A 16,664-nucleotide genomic window follows, 5' to 3' on the forward strand; every position below is an offset into this window, starting at 1 on the left:
GTCCATTCTTTCCCTCGTTCGAGAAGGGCAGTTCCATGACCACGATAGATCTGAAGGATGCTCCCTTCACGTACCAATTCTCAGGGACCACTTCCAGTTCCTAAGGTTTGCGTCCCTGGACCAGCACTTCCAGTTTATTGATCTTCTGTTTGGTCTAGCTGGTATAGTGGTGAGTATAGCAGCATTCTCAAAGAAATATGTCGGAGAGTGGACCATTCGGAATCTCTCCTGTCTTCTTCGATCCCATGGGTGGAAGATCAATCTAGATAGAGTTCTCTTGTATCAAGTACCAGGGTAGAATTCTTGGGTACTAATAATAGTCTCCATAGACATGAGAATATTTCTAACAGACGTTGCAGGCTAGCTTCAACATGTCTTGCCCTCCAGACATCCTTATGGCCATCTGTGGTTTCGGTGTATGGAGGTGATTGGTCAGACTGTTGCAACTGCGTATGCTGAAGCAGTGGAACGGCGATCATTCGGATCTGTCTCAACAGATTTATCTGGACAACCGATCGAGAAAATCGCTCTCTTGGTGTTTTTGTCTGGATCCCTTGTTCCAAGGGATGTCCGTCTCAATTCCATCCTGATTGATTGTGACTACGGTTGAGAGTCTGTTAGGATGGGGAGCTGTTTGGGGTGCCAGGAAGGCACAGGGCCTATGGTCTTAGGAGGAAAAGCTCCTTCCCGATCGCATTTTGGATCTTCTGGCAATATACAATGCTCTGAAGGCTTGGCCTCTGCTGGGTTTGTCCCAGTTTATCAGATTCCAATCAGACAATATATCCTCGGTGGCTTACATCAACCATCAGGGGGGGGAACGAGAAGCTCCCTAGCTATGAGGGAAGTATCTCGGATTCTGGAGTGGGCGGAGACTCTCATTTGTTTGCTGTCAGCGATCCACATTCCGGGTGTGGACAACTGGGAAGCGGATTTTCTCAGCAGACAATCCTTTTATCCTGGGGAATGGTTTCTCCATCCCAAGTGTTTGCGGAGATTTGCAAGAGGAAGATCTTATGACGTCTCAATACCAAGCTACCCAGATATGGGTCAAAGTACAGGGATCCTCAGGCAGAGCTAACAGATGCAGTAGCGGTGCCTTGGAGGTTCAATCTGATTTATCTTTTGCGGCCGTTACAACTACTTCCTAGTGTAGTGGCTCAAATCAAGCAGGCATCAGTGATACTGATTGCTCCGTCTTGGCCGTGAAGGATATGGTTCGCGGACTATTGGGATGTCTTTATCTCCTTTGTGGAAGTTACCTTGTCGCGGGGATCTGCTGACCAAGGTCTCTTTGTTCATCTATGTCTAGATCTCTGAGGCTGCCTACGTGGAGATTGAACGCTTAGTCCTAGCCAAGAGAGGGTTTTCTGAGAGTGTTATTTTTACTCTCATTCAAGCCCGTAGCTGGTTGCTCGCCACATCTATCATAAGGTGTGGAGGACTTACTTACTCTGTTCTCCAGGATGAACTGGAGAAGGGCTTTTCTGCAAGTCCCCTGAGGGGACAGATTTCGGCCCTGTCTGTGTTACTGCACAAGAGGTTCGCTGAGCTTCCTGGTGTGCAGTCACTTGTTAGGACTCTGCTAGGATCAGAACTGTGTTTAGATCTATTGCTCCTCCTTGGAGTTTAAATCTTATTCTTTAGGTTTTGTGCGGGCTCCGTTGGAGCCTATGCATGAAGTAGACATTAAATTATTGTTTTGGAAGGTTCCTTTTCTATGGGCTATTGCTTCTGCGCGCAGAGTATCTGTGATTACTGCCTTGCAATGCATCCCTCCTTATCTGACTTTCCATGCTGATAAGACTGTTCTACGAACCAAGTTAGGTTTTCTTCCTAAGGTTGTGTCAATTCGCTAGATCAATCAAGAGATTGTGGTTCCTTTCTTATGTCTTCTTCGTCAAAAGGAACGTTTTCAACGTAATTCTGGATGTGGTTTGTGCCTTGAAGTTCTATATTTAGGCCACAAAGGAATTTTGACAAACTTCTTTCTCTGTTTGTTCTTTTTCCGGGAAGCGTGGGGGTCGGAGGGCCTCCTCTACTTCCTTATCTTTTTTGGCTGAGGAATTTCCTCCATTTTGCATTGAGACAGCGGGACATAAGCATCCTCTGAGGATTATGGCTCATTCAACTAGAGCTGTGGCCTCTTCTTGGGCCTTTCAGAACGAGGCTTCTATGGAGCAGATTTGTAAGGCGGCTACTTGGTCCTCTTTACATACTTTTGCAATATTTTACAAACTGAGTTACTGTGTAATTTCCGCCATTCACTATTCAGGTGTCAACAATTGGGAAAGAGACTGATCTCTCAAAAAGAAAGTATTCAATCAGATTGTGAATCGGTGTGTGGTCTACTAGATATAGATCTGATGGCCTCTTGTTTAAATCACAAACTCCCCTTATTCTGTGCCAGATCTCAGAATCCTCACGCAGAGCTAATTAATGCCCTAGTTGTTCCTTGGCATTTGTGCCTCGTGTACATATTTTCCTCTGTTTGTTCTTCTTTCCAGGCTAATTGCTTGAATTGGGCTGGAGAGGGTATCAATTATTCTGATTGCTCTGGCCTGACCCCATAGAACTTGGTATGCGGAACTGGTTCAGATGTCTAGTTCTTCACCTTGGTTCCTGCTGTTAAAGGGACAGACAACTCCCAGAATTTTTATTTTTTTTAAAGTTAGATAATTCATTTTGTATTACCCATTCCTCAGTTTTGCATAACCAACACAGTTATATTAATATATTTTTTACCTCTCTGACCTTGTATCTAAGCCTCTCTAGACTGCCCCCGGCCTTATTTCAGTTCTTTTGACAGACTTGCATTTTAGCCAATAACTGCTGACTCATAAGAATGTTATATTGAGAATTCTTTAGGATGGCTTACAGAAGGGTTTATCGGCCCGGCCCGTTCATTAAAAGGCCAGATTCTGGCACTGGCAGTCTTGTATCATAGAAACCTTGCCAAGTTGCCTGACATTCAAGCTTTTGTACAGGCTTTAGTTCGAATTCATCTGGTTGTTACGCTAGTGTCTACTTGGAATCTCAATTTGGTTTTGAGAGCTCTACAGGCTCCACCCTTCGAACCAATGCTTGATTTGGACATTCAGTTTTTTACATGAGAGGTCTTATTTTTGTTGGCTATGTCTTCCGCCAGATGAGTGTTGGAACTTTCTGTGCTTTCTTGTGAAGTTCCTTATCTTTTATCAAGATAAGACAGTTCTCAGAACTCCTCATATTTTTATTTATTTTTTACCAAAAGTGGTTTCTTCTTGAACATTATTCAAGAGATTGTTGTTCCTTCCTTATGTCCTGCTCCTAAGAATTCTAAGGAGCGTTTTTTTGTGTTTTTTTTTTTTACATAATTTGGATGTTGTTAGGGTTTTATGTCCATGATGCTAAAGAATTCAGACAATCTTCAGCCTTATTTTTGCATTATTTAAGTCCGCGTAAGGGTCTCTAGGCTACCTCAGTTAGTTAGGTTTACTTGGAGGAGGGGAAACCTCTACCATGCATTACAGCTCATTCTACAAGATCTGTGTTCACCTGGACCTGGGTCCAGAGGCAGCAGGGGATCATACATAGTAGTCAGCAAAAAGATATCGCACCCATAACACATACTGTCCAACTTCCTGAGCAGTGTAACTAATACAAATAAAAGAAAAAAGAGATATTGATGAACTTGTCAGGTGATAGGCTCTAACCCTATAGTAATGAGGTTTATGTTGGTTAGCTTTGTAGAGACAAGATTGGTTTGAAATAAATGTCTGCATACAGTATTTAAGCATGTACAGAAAGAGCATGTTTAAGATAGGTAGATTTTTAGGTCATTTATCCACAAAATATCTGAAAATGACCTAATGCGTTATAGTATATTTAATATTTATGCTAATTAGATATATTTAAATCTGCCTTCTTTAGGAATATATATTCTAAATGACTGAGGTTATAATAATAATGCTACAGGCTGTTTGTTACATGTTTCTTGTTTGACATTAGTTTTCACTTCTGCATTTTTCACCCACAGGACGTTAGCTGTAATGACCTTCAGACACTTCCACCACAAGTGGGATCCTTGGAGTCCCTGCGGGATTTAAATGTCAGAAGGAACCAACTCACTGTGTTGCCTGAGGGTAATCTCATAAATGATAATTTACTTGCTGCAGAAGATTTTAAATAACAAGATTATCAGTTATAATTCTTATGTTTTCAGTTCCATAATATATGCATTGCTCCACGCTGTGTTGTTCTCTCCAATATGTATATGCATGCAGAGTGTTTTAACTATATACATATGTAATTTCGCTTCATCTGCAGGCTCTGCTCATAGTGCCGTGCTCCTCAGTTAATTTCTCCACTTTCCTTTAGAACTTTCCGAGCTGCCTCTAATCCGCCTTGACTTCTCCTGTAACCGTGTAATCCGAATACCTGTCTGTTATCGTCACCTACGTCATCTCCAATCAATCATACTGGACAACAACCCTCTGCAGTATCCACCTGCCCAGGTCAGTTATTAAAGGGGTAATGTATAAAAACTGTGTATGTGCATTCTAGACAGACAGTGATAGTGCCGTGCTTTTTATCATTCATCATCCCTCCCTCTACATACACTTATCTGCATTCAGTAGGGATAGATTGCAAAAACCACTTACAAACTCATAAACACAGAGGTTAAAGGTACATTTAAAAACCTTTCTCTCTTTCGTAATATGAGTCCATAGGAATTCCATAACAGGTGGAATATACTTCCCAACACTAGGAGGAGGAAGAGAGCTTTTACCCCTTCTCCCCTCTCCTCTCAGATTTGTCTCAGCCTCCCAGGAGATAAGCCTGAAGATCGAGGTTCTCCAGCTATTTGCTTTAAAAGATTGATTTTAGCTCAAACCAATAAGACCCTTAACCCAGATGGAGATTTATTCAGTAAGAAGAGATCAGCAGAAAGAAGATTTCAGAACACTGAATGAGACAGGGGCATAGGAATACCTTATGTGCACAGCATCTCCCTATGGAATTTCAGCCATAACTAACGTCAGACGTCACAGGGACTTGTCCCTCAGCATCCCACTGTGGAATCGCTGGTATTTCCTCTAAAATCCTCTGCAGAACTTGTACTGGATGGGCTCTTTGCTGGACACAGGGTCTGACACCTTGATGGTAAGCCAGTGGAGGGGTGATTCAGTCAGGTAAGACTGTTTCAGCACTTTTTCAGCCAAAAAGCTATTACTAGGTACTTTTCATAGCATAGCTAGGAAACTCACTATTCTGCAGACACACACTTGGGTGTTCAGTTTTCAAGCTTTACAGATTTCATTTTCCATAATGGTTATATTGAGAGGTATTTAGCCCTCCTCAGACTACCAACAGCTTATATACACACAGAGAGAAATGCACTCACAGGAACGAACAACCAGCTCAATACCATTGTTAGCCTGTTCTATGGCAATTTACCACCTGGGTGCAACTTCTTTTAGCCCAGCAATGCTTTTCACAGAGTAGAACTTTCCTGTAGTATATCAGTCTGATCCCGCCTATTACGGTCAGTCCAGCACCGAAATACCAGGCAATTCCTCTCTGAACAAGGAACAAAGCAACCCCAGACGATCGTTTCGGCCTTCATTGGGCCTCGTCAAAGAGGTGTAGCAGTATTCCTCTAAGCACACTGACCCTGGGGAAGTCTCCCTATGGGTGATGGGGGAAACCAGACGTGGACTCCTTGCCCAGTGTGCTTAGAGGAATGTGGCTGCACCTCACTGACGAGGCCCATAGGAGGCCGAAACGATCGTCTGGGGTTGTCATGTTCCTTGTTCAGAGGAGAATTGCCTGGTATTTCGGGGCTGGACTGACCTTACTTGGCGGGATCAGACTGATATACTTCAAGAAAGTTTTCTTCTGTGAAAAGCACACTGGTCTAAAAGAGGCTGCTTCCGGGTGGTAAATCGCCATAGAACAAGCCACTGAGCTGTTGTTCATTCCTGGTAGAGCGCTTCTCTCTTTGTATGCAAATTATTATGACCCTGGGGAAGTCTCCCTATGGGTGATGGGGGAAACCAGACGTGGACTCCTTGCCCAGTGTGCTTAGAGGAATGTGGCTGCACCTCACTGACGAGGCCCATAGGAGGCCGAAACGATCGTCTGGGGTTGTCATGTTCCTTGTTCAGAGGAGAATTGCCTGGTATTTCGGGGCTGGACTGACCTTACTTGGCGGGATCAGACTGATATACTTCAGGAAAGTTTTCTTCTGTGAAAAGCACACTGGTCTAAAAGAGGCTGCTTCCGGGTGGTAAATCGCCATAGAACAAGCCACTGAGCTGTTGTTCGTTCCTGGTAGAGCGCTTCTCTCTTTGTATACCAACAGCTTATGTCGACCATTTTTTTCACAACTTTGTTAACCTTCATAAAATAAGGTATTGGCCATTTAAGAAACCGCTGACTGCAGCAGGGGACATTCTGGGGAGTTGCAAGGAGGTATACTTTAATGTGTTTTAAACGGTTTTATCAATTTTCTCCAGTACTATGTGCCTCAGCATACTGAGCAGTAGCACTTGGCATGCTTTCTCTTCTCTGCACTGGCTTGGTTCCTAGCTGTTTTCTGGACCCTTATGAACTCATTTACAATGAGCATGTTTATCTGGGGGTGAGTACCAAGAGACGTTTCAGAGCTGTTGGTGGGGTTGAGAGCATTAGCTATGGAGGGTTAGTTCAAAAATCTGTCCGAACATACAATCTCATTACATATACACAAGCACTTTTATGTAGCTACTGTTTTGGCAGTACATGTTTTCGGGTACAACAATGCACTTAATGTCTTTCCATTTACTTGGTGCATGATTGTGTAACTTCGTATAAAACATCAATAAATTATTATATAGCCGTTTATACCATAAAAATACTATGTATATGTCTTCTGTTTTGACAGAACATTACATAGGTGGTATTGCACATTTGTGTTTTAAATGATTATTATATGCCCAGCTTGTTTATTAAGATATATGTGCAACTATTTCTCAGGGGTTTCTATTACATTTAGTGTATGCTTGGTATTATTCTATAGAAATGTTATGTATTTCAATATAGTTTGTAACAGAACATACTAATTACATTAGCCTTTTAATGCTACTTAATCGTACCTTATTATGTACTGTACGTTCTGTAGGTTCATCACTACTAAACGGATACCTTATTTGATAAGACAGGTATCTTATTTTACAGTACAGTCAGTATAGACAAGAATATGCTAATTATATGTGTTATAATTATTTATTGAATAAATGTACCTTATTTGATAAAGTTTAGATCTGTATTGATGAACATGCTGCTTACTTGTACCTTCATTACTAATTAAATGCTTTAATGTATGCCTGTAGATTCTATATACTCAGGCTATTTCAGATACCTTCTGTTACATAGTATTGAGTCTGTAAAACAGTACATACTAATTATATGTATCTTTCTGTAGGGAAGATAAATATTTGTTGTCAGACCATACTAATCATATGCACTTTATTTGCCAATTGCATACTCCTTTTATCTGCATCATACATTCTAATAACAGAACATACTAATTATATGTTCTTTATTTGTTCACTATATGGCCTTTATTATGTGCACAGTAGTTTCTGTGTAATCAGAACATAATTACATGTACTTTATTTATTAATTTCATGTATCTTACTGTACGTCTTATGCCGACAATGTATCTACAAGCATATTAATCACTGTTTTTATTTAATAGAGGTATTTTTAACCTGTTTGGGTAGAACAGATTAAACGTTCTTTCTTCAGTTGTTCTCTTTCCAGGAGTGTAGAACTGGGAAGTGGCTTATCAGCAGTTCTCTGTTCTCCCAGGGGAGTAGTCTCTCAGGGATTTGGCGGATATCTTATTTTCCACATGAACTGTGACCTTCCAGATGCTGTGCTAGATCCAGGGATCTAAAAGCACAGTTGACCGATGCCTTAGATCAGACATCCTCAAACGTGGCACTCCAGAGGTTTTGAAACTACATTTCCCATGATGCTCAGCCAGCTGATCTGGGAAATGTAGTTCCAAAACCTCTGAAGGGCCACGTTTGAGGATGTCTTCCTTAGATGGTCCATGGAATTTCTTGTCTAACTCGTATGTTTTCTTTCATTCGTTTTTTTTCCTCCAGAATTATTGCTTTAATCAGGAGTCAAATCGTTATCCTGTTAGCCCAGCTTGGATCTGATTAAGACCTGGTATTCTGACCTTGTTTACATGGCCACTGACCACCTTAATTTACTGAAGGCAAACTTTGGTCTTGGGTGTCAAACTGCAATCAAGCAGTAGTTCTGGGTTCAATACCCAAGTAGGCTTTGAGATTTTTATTTCTTATTTTAATGGCGTGGAGATTGAGCGCCTATTTCTGAGACAAGGAGTTATGTCACTCTCTGGCACCTAAAAAAAAAAATCAGTTATCCAAAAGATTTTTTTCAAAAGTTTGGGGTTTTTTTTTCTGCTAGGTGGACTTGACAAGGGGTTGTCAGTACCTTTGAAGTTTTTCATTTTTTTGGAAGTTCTTTCTATTACTTTTATCTTAGGTAGAATAATTTTCAAATTCTCTGCTATCCTGTGAATCTCCTTTTCTTCTGTTATGTGTGATCAGTCCACGGGTCATCATTACTTCTGGGATATTATCTGCTCCCCTACAGGAAGTGCAAGAGGATTCACCCAGCAGAGTTGCTATATAGCTCCTCCCCTCTACGTCACCTCCAGTCATTCTCTTGCACCCAAAGACTAGATAGGAGGTGTGAGAGGACTATGGTGATTATACTTAGTTTTTATAACTTCAATCAAAAGTTTGTTATTTTACAATAGCACCGGAGCGTGTTATTACTTCTCTGGCAGAGTTTGAAGAAGAATCTACCAGAGTTTTTCTTATGATTTTAACCGGAGTAGTTAAGATCATATTGCTGTTTCTCGGCCATCTGAGGGAGGTAAAAGCTTCAGATCAGGGGACAGCGGGCAGTTGAATCTGCATTGAGGTATGTAGCAGTTTTTATTTTCTGAATGGAATTGATGAGAAAATCCTGCCATACCGTTATAATGACATGTATGTATACTCTACACTTCAGTATTCTGGGGATGGTATTTCACCGGAATTACTCTGTAAAAGTACATTAAACCTTTTAATAGGTATTTAATCATGTTAAACGTTTTTGCTGGAATGTAGAATCGTTTGCATTTCTGAGGTACTGAGTGAATAAATATTTGGGCATTATTTTTCCACTTGGCAGTTTGCTTGTTTTGATTATGACAGTTTCGTTTCTCTCTCACTGCTGTGTGTGAGGGGGAGGGGCCGTTTTTGGCGCTCTTTGCTACGCATCAAAAAATTCCAGTCAGTTACTCTTGTATTTTCTGCATGATCCGGTTCATCTCTAACAGAACTCAGGGGTCTTCAAACTTCTTTGAAGGGAGGTAGATTCTCTCAGCAGAGCTGTGAGACTTATGTAGTGACTGTGTTTTAAAAACGTTGCTCTGTGAATTTTATGTTTAAAATTTAATTAGTGTTATTTTACTAATGGGAACAAACCTTTGCTAACAAGTTGTGTTGTTTTTAAAGAGTGATGCTATAACTGTTTTTTCAGTTCATTATTTCAACTGTCATTTAATCGTTTAGTGCTTCTTTGGGGCACAGTACGTTTTTTGTTAAATAAGATTGTAACCAAGTTGCATGTTTATTGCTAGTGTGTTAAACATGTCTGATTCAGAGGAAGATACCTGTGTCATTTGTTCCAATGCCAAGGTGGAGCCCAATAGAAATTTATGTACTAACTGTATTGATGCTACTTTAAATAAAAGCCAATCTGTACAAATTGAACAAATTTCACCAAACAGCGAGGGGAGAGTTATGCCGTCTAACTCGCCTCACGTGTCAGTACCTGCGTCTCCCGCCCGGGAGGTGCGTGATATTATGGCGCCTAGTACATCTGGGCAGCCATTACAGATAACATTACAAGATATGGCTACTGTTATGACTGAAGTTTTGGCTAAGTTACCAGAACTAAGAGGCAAGCGTGATCACTCTGGGGTGAGAACAGAGTGCGCTGATAATTCTAGGGCCATGTCTGATACTGCGTCACAGCTTGCAGAGCATGAGGACGGAGAGCTTCATTCTGTAGGTGACGGTTCTGATCCAAGCAGATTGGATTCAGATATTTCAAATTTTAAATTTAAATTGGAAAACCTCCGTGTATTACTAGGGGAGGTCTTAGCGGCTCTTAACGATTGTAACACTGTTGCAATACCAGAGAAAATGTGTAGGTTGGATAAATACTTTGCGGTACCGGCGAGTACTGACGTTTTTCCTATACCTAAGAGATTAACTGAAATTGTTACTAAGGAGTGGGATAGACCCGGTGTGCCGTTCTCACCCCCTCCAATATTTAGAAAGATGTTTCCAATAGACGCCACCACACGGGACTTATGGCAAACGGTCCCTAAGGTGGAGGGAGCAGTTTCTACTTTAGCTAAGCGCACCACTATCCCGGTGGAGGATAGCTGTGCTTTTTCAGATCCTATGGATAAAAAAATTAGAGGGTTACCTTAAGAAAATGTTTGTTCAACAAGGTTTTATATTGCAACCCCTTGCATGCATCGCGCCGATTACGGCTGTGGCAGCATTTTGGATTGAGTCTCTGGAAGAGAACCTTAGTTCCGCTACGCTGGACGACATTACGGACAGGCTTAGAGTCCTTAAACTAGCTAATTCATTCATTTCGGAGGCCGTAGTACATTTAACCAAACTTACGGCTAAGAATTCAGGATTCGCCATTCAGGCACGTAGGGCGCTGTGGCTAAAATCCTGGTCGGCTGATGTAACTTCTAAGTCCAAATTACTTAATATACCTTTCAAGGGGCAAACTTTATTTGGGCCCGGTTTGAAAGAAATTATCGCTGACATTACAGGAGGTAAGGGCCACGCTCTACCTCAAGACAAAGCCAAAGCTAAGGCTAGACAGTCTAATTTTCGTCCCTTTCGGAATTTCAAAGCAGGTGCAGCATCAACTTCCACTGCACCAAAACAGGAAGGAGCTGTTGCTCGTTACAGACAAGGCTGGAAACCTAACCAGTCCTGGAATAAGGGCAAGCAGGCCAGAAAACCTGCTGCTGCCCCTAAGACAGCATGAACCGAGGGCCCCCGATCCGGGACCGGATCTAGTGGGGGGCAGACTCTCTCTCTTCGCCCAGGCTTGGGCAAGAGATGTCCAGGATCCCTGGGCGCTAGAGATCATATCTCAGGGATACCTTCTAGACTTCAAATTATCTCCCCCAAGAGGGAGATTTCATCTGTCAAGGTTGTCAACAAACCAAATAAAGAAAGACGCGTTTCTACGCTGCGTACAAGATCTATTATTAATGGGAGTGATTCATCCGGTTCCGCGGTCGGAACAAGGACAAGGGTTTTACTCAAACCTGTTTGTGGTTCCCAAAAAAGAGGGAACTTTCAGGCCAATCTTGGATTTAAAGATCCTAAACAAATTCCTAAGAGTTCCATCGTTCAAAATGGAAACTATTCGGACAATCTTACCCATGATCCAAAAGGGTCAATACATGACCACAGTGGATTTAAAGGATGCTTACCTTCACATACCGATTCACAAAGATCATTACCGGTATCTAAGGTTTGCCTTTTTAGACAGGCATTACCAGTTTGTAGCCCTTCCATTCGGATTGGCTACGGCTCCAAGAATCTTCACAAAGGTTCTGGGTGCCCTTCTAGCGGTTCTGAGACCGCGAGGAATTTCGGTAGCTCCGTACCTAGACGACATTCTGATACAAGCTTCAAGCTTTCAAACTGCCAAGTCTCATACAGAGTTAGTTCTGGCATTTCTAAGGTCGCATGGATGGAAAGTGAACGAAAAGAAGAGTTCTCTCTTGCCTCTCACAAGAGTTCCATTCTTGGGGACTCTTATAGATTCTGTAGAAATGAAGATTTATCTGACAGAAGACAGATTAACAAAGCTTCTAAATGTATGCCGTGTCCTTCATTCCATTCAACTCCCGTCAGTAGCTCAATGCATGGAGGTGATCGGCTTAATGGTAGCAGCAATGGACATAGTACCCTTTGCACGCCTACATCTCAGACCGCTGCAATTGTGCATGCTGAGTCAGTGGAATGGGGATTACTCAGATTTGTCCCCCACTCTGAATCTGGATCAAGAGACCAGAAACTCTCTTCTATGGTGGCTTTCTCGGCCACATCTGTCCAGGGGGATGCCGTTCAGCAGGCCGGACTGGACAATCGTAACAACAGACGCCAGCCTTCTAGGTTGGGGCGCTGTCTGGAATTCTCTGAAGGCTCAGGGACAATGGAGTCAGGAGGAAAGTCTCCTGCCAATAAACATTCTGGAATTGAGAGCAGTTCTCAATGCCCTTCTAGCTTGGCCCCAGCTAAAGACTCGGGGGTTCATCAGGTTTCAGTCGGACAACATCACGACTGTAGCTTACATCAACCATCAGGGAGGGACAAGAAGCTCCCTAGCAATGATAGAAGTATCAAAGATAATTCGCTGGGCAGAGTCTCACTCTTGCCACCTGTCAGCAATCCACATCCCGGGAGTGGAGAACTGGGAGGCGGATTTCTTGAGTCGCCAGACTCTTCATCCGGGGGAGTGGGAACTTCATCCGGAGGTCTTTGCCCAAATACTTCGACGTTGGGGCAAACCAGAGATAGATCTCATGGCGTCTCGCCAGAACGCCAAACTTCCTCGCTACGGATCCAGATCCAGGGATCCGGGAGCGGTTCTGATAGATGCTTTGACAGCACCTTGGAACTTCAGGATGGCTTATGTGTTTCCACCCTTCCCGCTGCTTCCTCGATTGATTGCCAAAATCAAACAGGAGAGAGCATCAGTGATTCTAATAACGCCTGCATGGCCGCGCAGGACTTGGTATGCAGATCTAGTGGACATGTCATCCTGTCCGCCTTGGTCTCTACCTCTAAGACAGGACCTTCTGATTCAGGGTCCATTCAAACATCAAAGTCTAACTTCTCTGAAGCTGACTGCTTGGAAATTGAACGCTTGATTTTATCAAAACGTGGTTTTTCTGAGTCGGTTATTGATACCCTGATACAGGCTAGGAAGCCTGTTACCAGAAAGATTTACCATAAAATATGGCGTAAATACCTATACTGGTGTGAATCTAAAGATTACTCCTGGAGTAAGGTTAGGATTCCTAGGATATTGTCTTTTCTACAAGAAGGTTTAGAAAAGGGTTTATCGGCTAGCTCATTAAAGGGACAGATCTCAGCTCTGTCCATCTTGTTACACAGGCGTCTGTCGGAAAATTCAGACATCCAGGCCTTTTGTCAGGCTTTAGCTAGGATCAAGCCTGTGTTTAAAACTGTTGCTCCGCCATGGAGTTTAAACTTAGTTCTTAACGTTTTACAGGGGGTTCCGTTTGAACCCCTTCATTCCATTGATATAAAATTGTTATCTTGGAAAGTTCTATTTTTAATGGCTATTTCCTCGGCTCGAAGAGTCTGAGTTATCAGCCCTACATTGTGATTCTCCTTATCTGATCTTTCACTCAGACAAGGTAGTTCTGCGTACTAAACCTGGGTTCTTACCTAAGGTTGTTTCTAACAGGAATATCAATCAAGAGATTGTTGTTCCATCCTTGTGTCCAAATCCTTCTTCAAAGAAGGAACGTCTTCTACACAATCTGGATGTAGTTCGTGCCCTCAAGTTCTACTTGCAGGCAACTAAAGATTTTCGCCAAACTTCTTCCCTGTTTGTCGTTTATTCTGGACAGAGGAGAGGTCAAAAAGCTTCTGCTACCTCTCTCTCTTTTTGGCTTCGTAGCATAATACGTTTAGCCTATGAGACTGCTGGACAGCAGCCTCCTGAAAGAATTACAGCTCATTCCACTAGAGCTGTGGCTTCCACTTGGGCCTTTAAGAATGAGGCCTCTGTTGAACAGATTTGCAAGGCTGCAACTTGGTCTTCGCTTCATACTTTTTCCAAATTTTACAAATTTGACACTTTTGCTTCTTCGGAGGCTATTTTTGGGAGAAAGGTTCTTCAGGCAGTGGTTCCTTCTGTATAATGAGCCTGCCTATCCCTCCCGTCATCCGTGTACTTTTGCTTTGGTATTGGTATCCCAGAAGTAATGATGGACCCGTGGACTGATCACACATAACAGAAGAAAACATAATTTATGCTTACCTGATAAATTCCTTTCTTCTGTTGTGTGATCAGTCCACGGCCCGCCCTGTTTTTTAAGGCAGGTAAATATTTTTTAAATTATAATTCAGTCACCACTACACCCTTGGCTTCTCCTTTCTCGTTGGTCTTTGGTCGAATGACTGGAGGTGACGTAGAGGGGAGGAGCTATATAGCAACTCTGCTGGGTGAATCCTCTTGCACTTCCTGTAGGGGAGCAGATAATATCCCAGAAGTAATGATGACCCGTGGACTGATCACACAACAGAAGAAAGGAATTTATCAGGTAAGCATAAATTATGTTTTTTTTTCTGGGTTTTTATGAAGCTAGGATGTTCTTCTTACCCAGTATGATTCTCTCTAAACTTGTTTCTGCAGAAAAATTCAAAAAAAAATTATACCTTCTTTGAATCCTTTAGAGGTAAAATATGTTTCTGTAAGCTACTAAGGATTCCAAACAAAGTTCATTTTGTTTGTTCTATATTCTGGTTTCCATACAGGCAAGAAGGCTACTAGTAGCTTTAACGTTTGGATAAATCAAGTGATTTTCAGAACTTCTTTGGTGCAAGGGAAGTCTCCTCCCAGACATATCTTAACTTATTCTACCAGTACAATTTGATACTTCCTGGTCTGTCATAAATTATGAATCCATTGGAGTGGATTTGTCTTCTCTGCATACATTTCTAATGATTTTCTGTTTTGATGTGTTTTGCTTTTTGAGAACATTTTTTTGGCAGGAAACTCCTTTAGGCTGCAGGGTTCGGCAAATAGGAACTGCCTTATTCTGTCCCTCCCTTTCCTTAACATGGACTTTCAGCTTGGGTATCGAATCCCACATTATGGAATTCCTATGTACTCTTATCTTATCCAAGAAAACAAAATTTATGCTTACCCGATGATAGAATTTTTTTTCCGGATGATGAGTCCATAGGCCAGCAGTTTTAATTTGCACCTCTATATATAGTCCCTGCTTTTGTCTTTCCTACCTAATTTGTTTCCTTTTCGGCTATATGTTTATCTGAGATGGGAGGTGGGAAGAGATAAAGGCTCTTGTGTGGGCTCTCGGCCTCCTTCCTCCTAGTGGCAGGAAGTATATCCCATATGTTATGGGATTCCTATGTACTCTTGTCATCCCGAAAGTGTATCAGGTAAGCATAAATGTTTGTTTTTGTGTGAAAATAGGGGTTGTCCCACACTCAAGAGAGAGCCCAAAAGCAAATAAACACACACACATAATATAAATATATATACATGTGTATATATATATATATATATATATATATATATATATATATATATATATATATATATATATATATATATATATATATATATATATATATATATATATATATATATATATATATATATATATATATATATATATATATATATATATATATACATAGACACACACACACATTTGATTTGTATTTCCCAGCTGCATGGCCTAGAAAGGATCCAGCCAAAACAGACTAACTTTTAGGTGTGGCTGGTGGCGTCCAGTGTGGGGGGCACCAATTGATGTCTTGGAGGCTCTATACCAAGGGGCCAAGGCCTGGATTTGTTGAGCCCTGGTATAACCTATGTTTCATAATACTGCTAATTGCCTAAGCCAGCTATTTGATTTGCAGCATTTTAAATAAAACAAGGTTATAGAATTTGCTTTTCTTTCCTAAGATATGGTGAGTCCACAACGTCCTCAATTACTGTTGGGAATATCACTCCTGGCCAGCAGGGGGAGACAAAGAGCACCACAGCAAAGCTGTTAAGCATCACTTCCCTTCCAAACAAACATTCTCTTTGCCTTGGTGCATGGAGGAGGTGAAGTTTTGGTGCCTGGTTCTTTTGCTACAAGCAAGATTTTAACTATTTTAGAAAGCCAGAGTAGGTTTACTCTGTTTTTTCAAAGATTTAATCTAGCCGTAGTCCAAGTTAATACCTTAGTGGTGGCTTTAAAGCAGTTAGGAAAACGCAGCAAGGCCCACCTCACAAGTTCCTAACACATTTGCTGCCCATGGCACAGAAAGCCAGAGTATGTTTACTCTGTTCTTTCAATTTTTTCTACGGGTCTCTGTGAGGAGTGGCATCCTCTCGCACTGTGTAAGTTGTCCTCCTGCCGGATGGCCATACTGCAGATAAGTGCCTTGTTTCTTCTGGGTATGTGAGACTGTGCACTTTAAAGGATCCTGCAAGACACTAATTTGGGACACAATATATACTAGTTAGGATAATACGTATGGCAGTGAGCAGGTACTTAATGTTGATAAGGTAGACTGTATTACCCCTTTATTGGTGATGAAGGGGTTAATCTTTTGAGTGAGGCTAATATTTTATTTGTGCAATGGCGTTTTCGTAAGTCTTTCTGGGCTTAATGTTACCTACGATCTGGTGGTGTCAGACCATGGGGCTTATGACTTGTTCCATCCTGCAGTGATATTGCAGTACTGGTAACTGCATAGGGGACATATGTTTTATTCTCATGCTTA

At 41.7% G+C, this 16,664-nt stretch overlaps 1 protein-coding gene across 1 annotated transcript in view; it reads left to right on the forward strand.

Annotated features, from left to right (window-relative positions):
* LRCH4 (leucine rich repeats and calponin homology domain containing 4) overlaps nucleotides 1-16,664 on the forward strand; it is a 260,683-nt gene that overhangs the window by 130,235 nt on the left and 113,784 nt on the right. The window contains exons 4-5 of the mRNA XM_053718358.1: nucleotides 4,019-4,124; nucleotides 4,360-4,496. Coding sequence (XP_053574333.1) covers nucleotides 4,019-4,124; nucleotides 4,360-4,496 — 243 coding nt within the window. The remainder of the gene's footprint in view (nucleotides 1-4,018; nucleotides 4,125-4,359; nucleotides 4,497-16,664) is intronic.

Source organism: Bombina bombina, chromosome 6, assembly GCF_027579735.1.
Source record: "Bombina bombina isolate aBomBom1 chromosome 6, aBomBom1.pri, whole genome shotgun sequence".
Taxonomy (NCBI): Eukaryota; Metazoa; Chordata; class Amphibia; order Anura; family Bombinatoridae; genus Bombina; species Bombina bombina.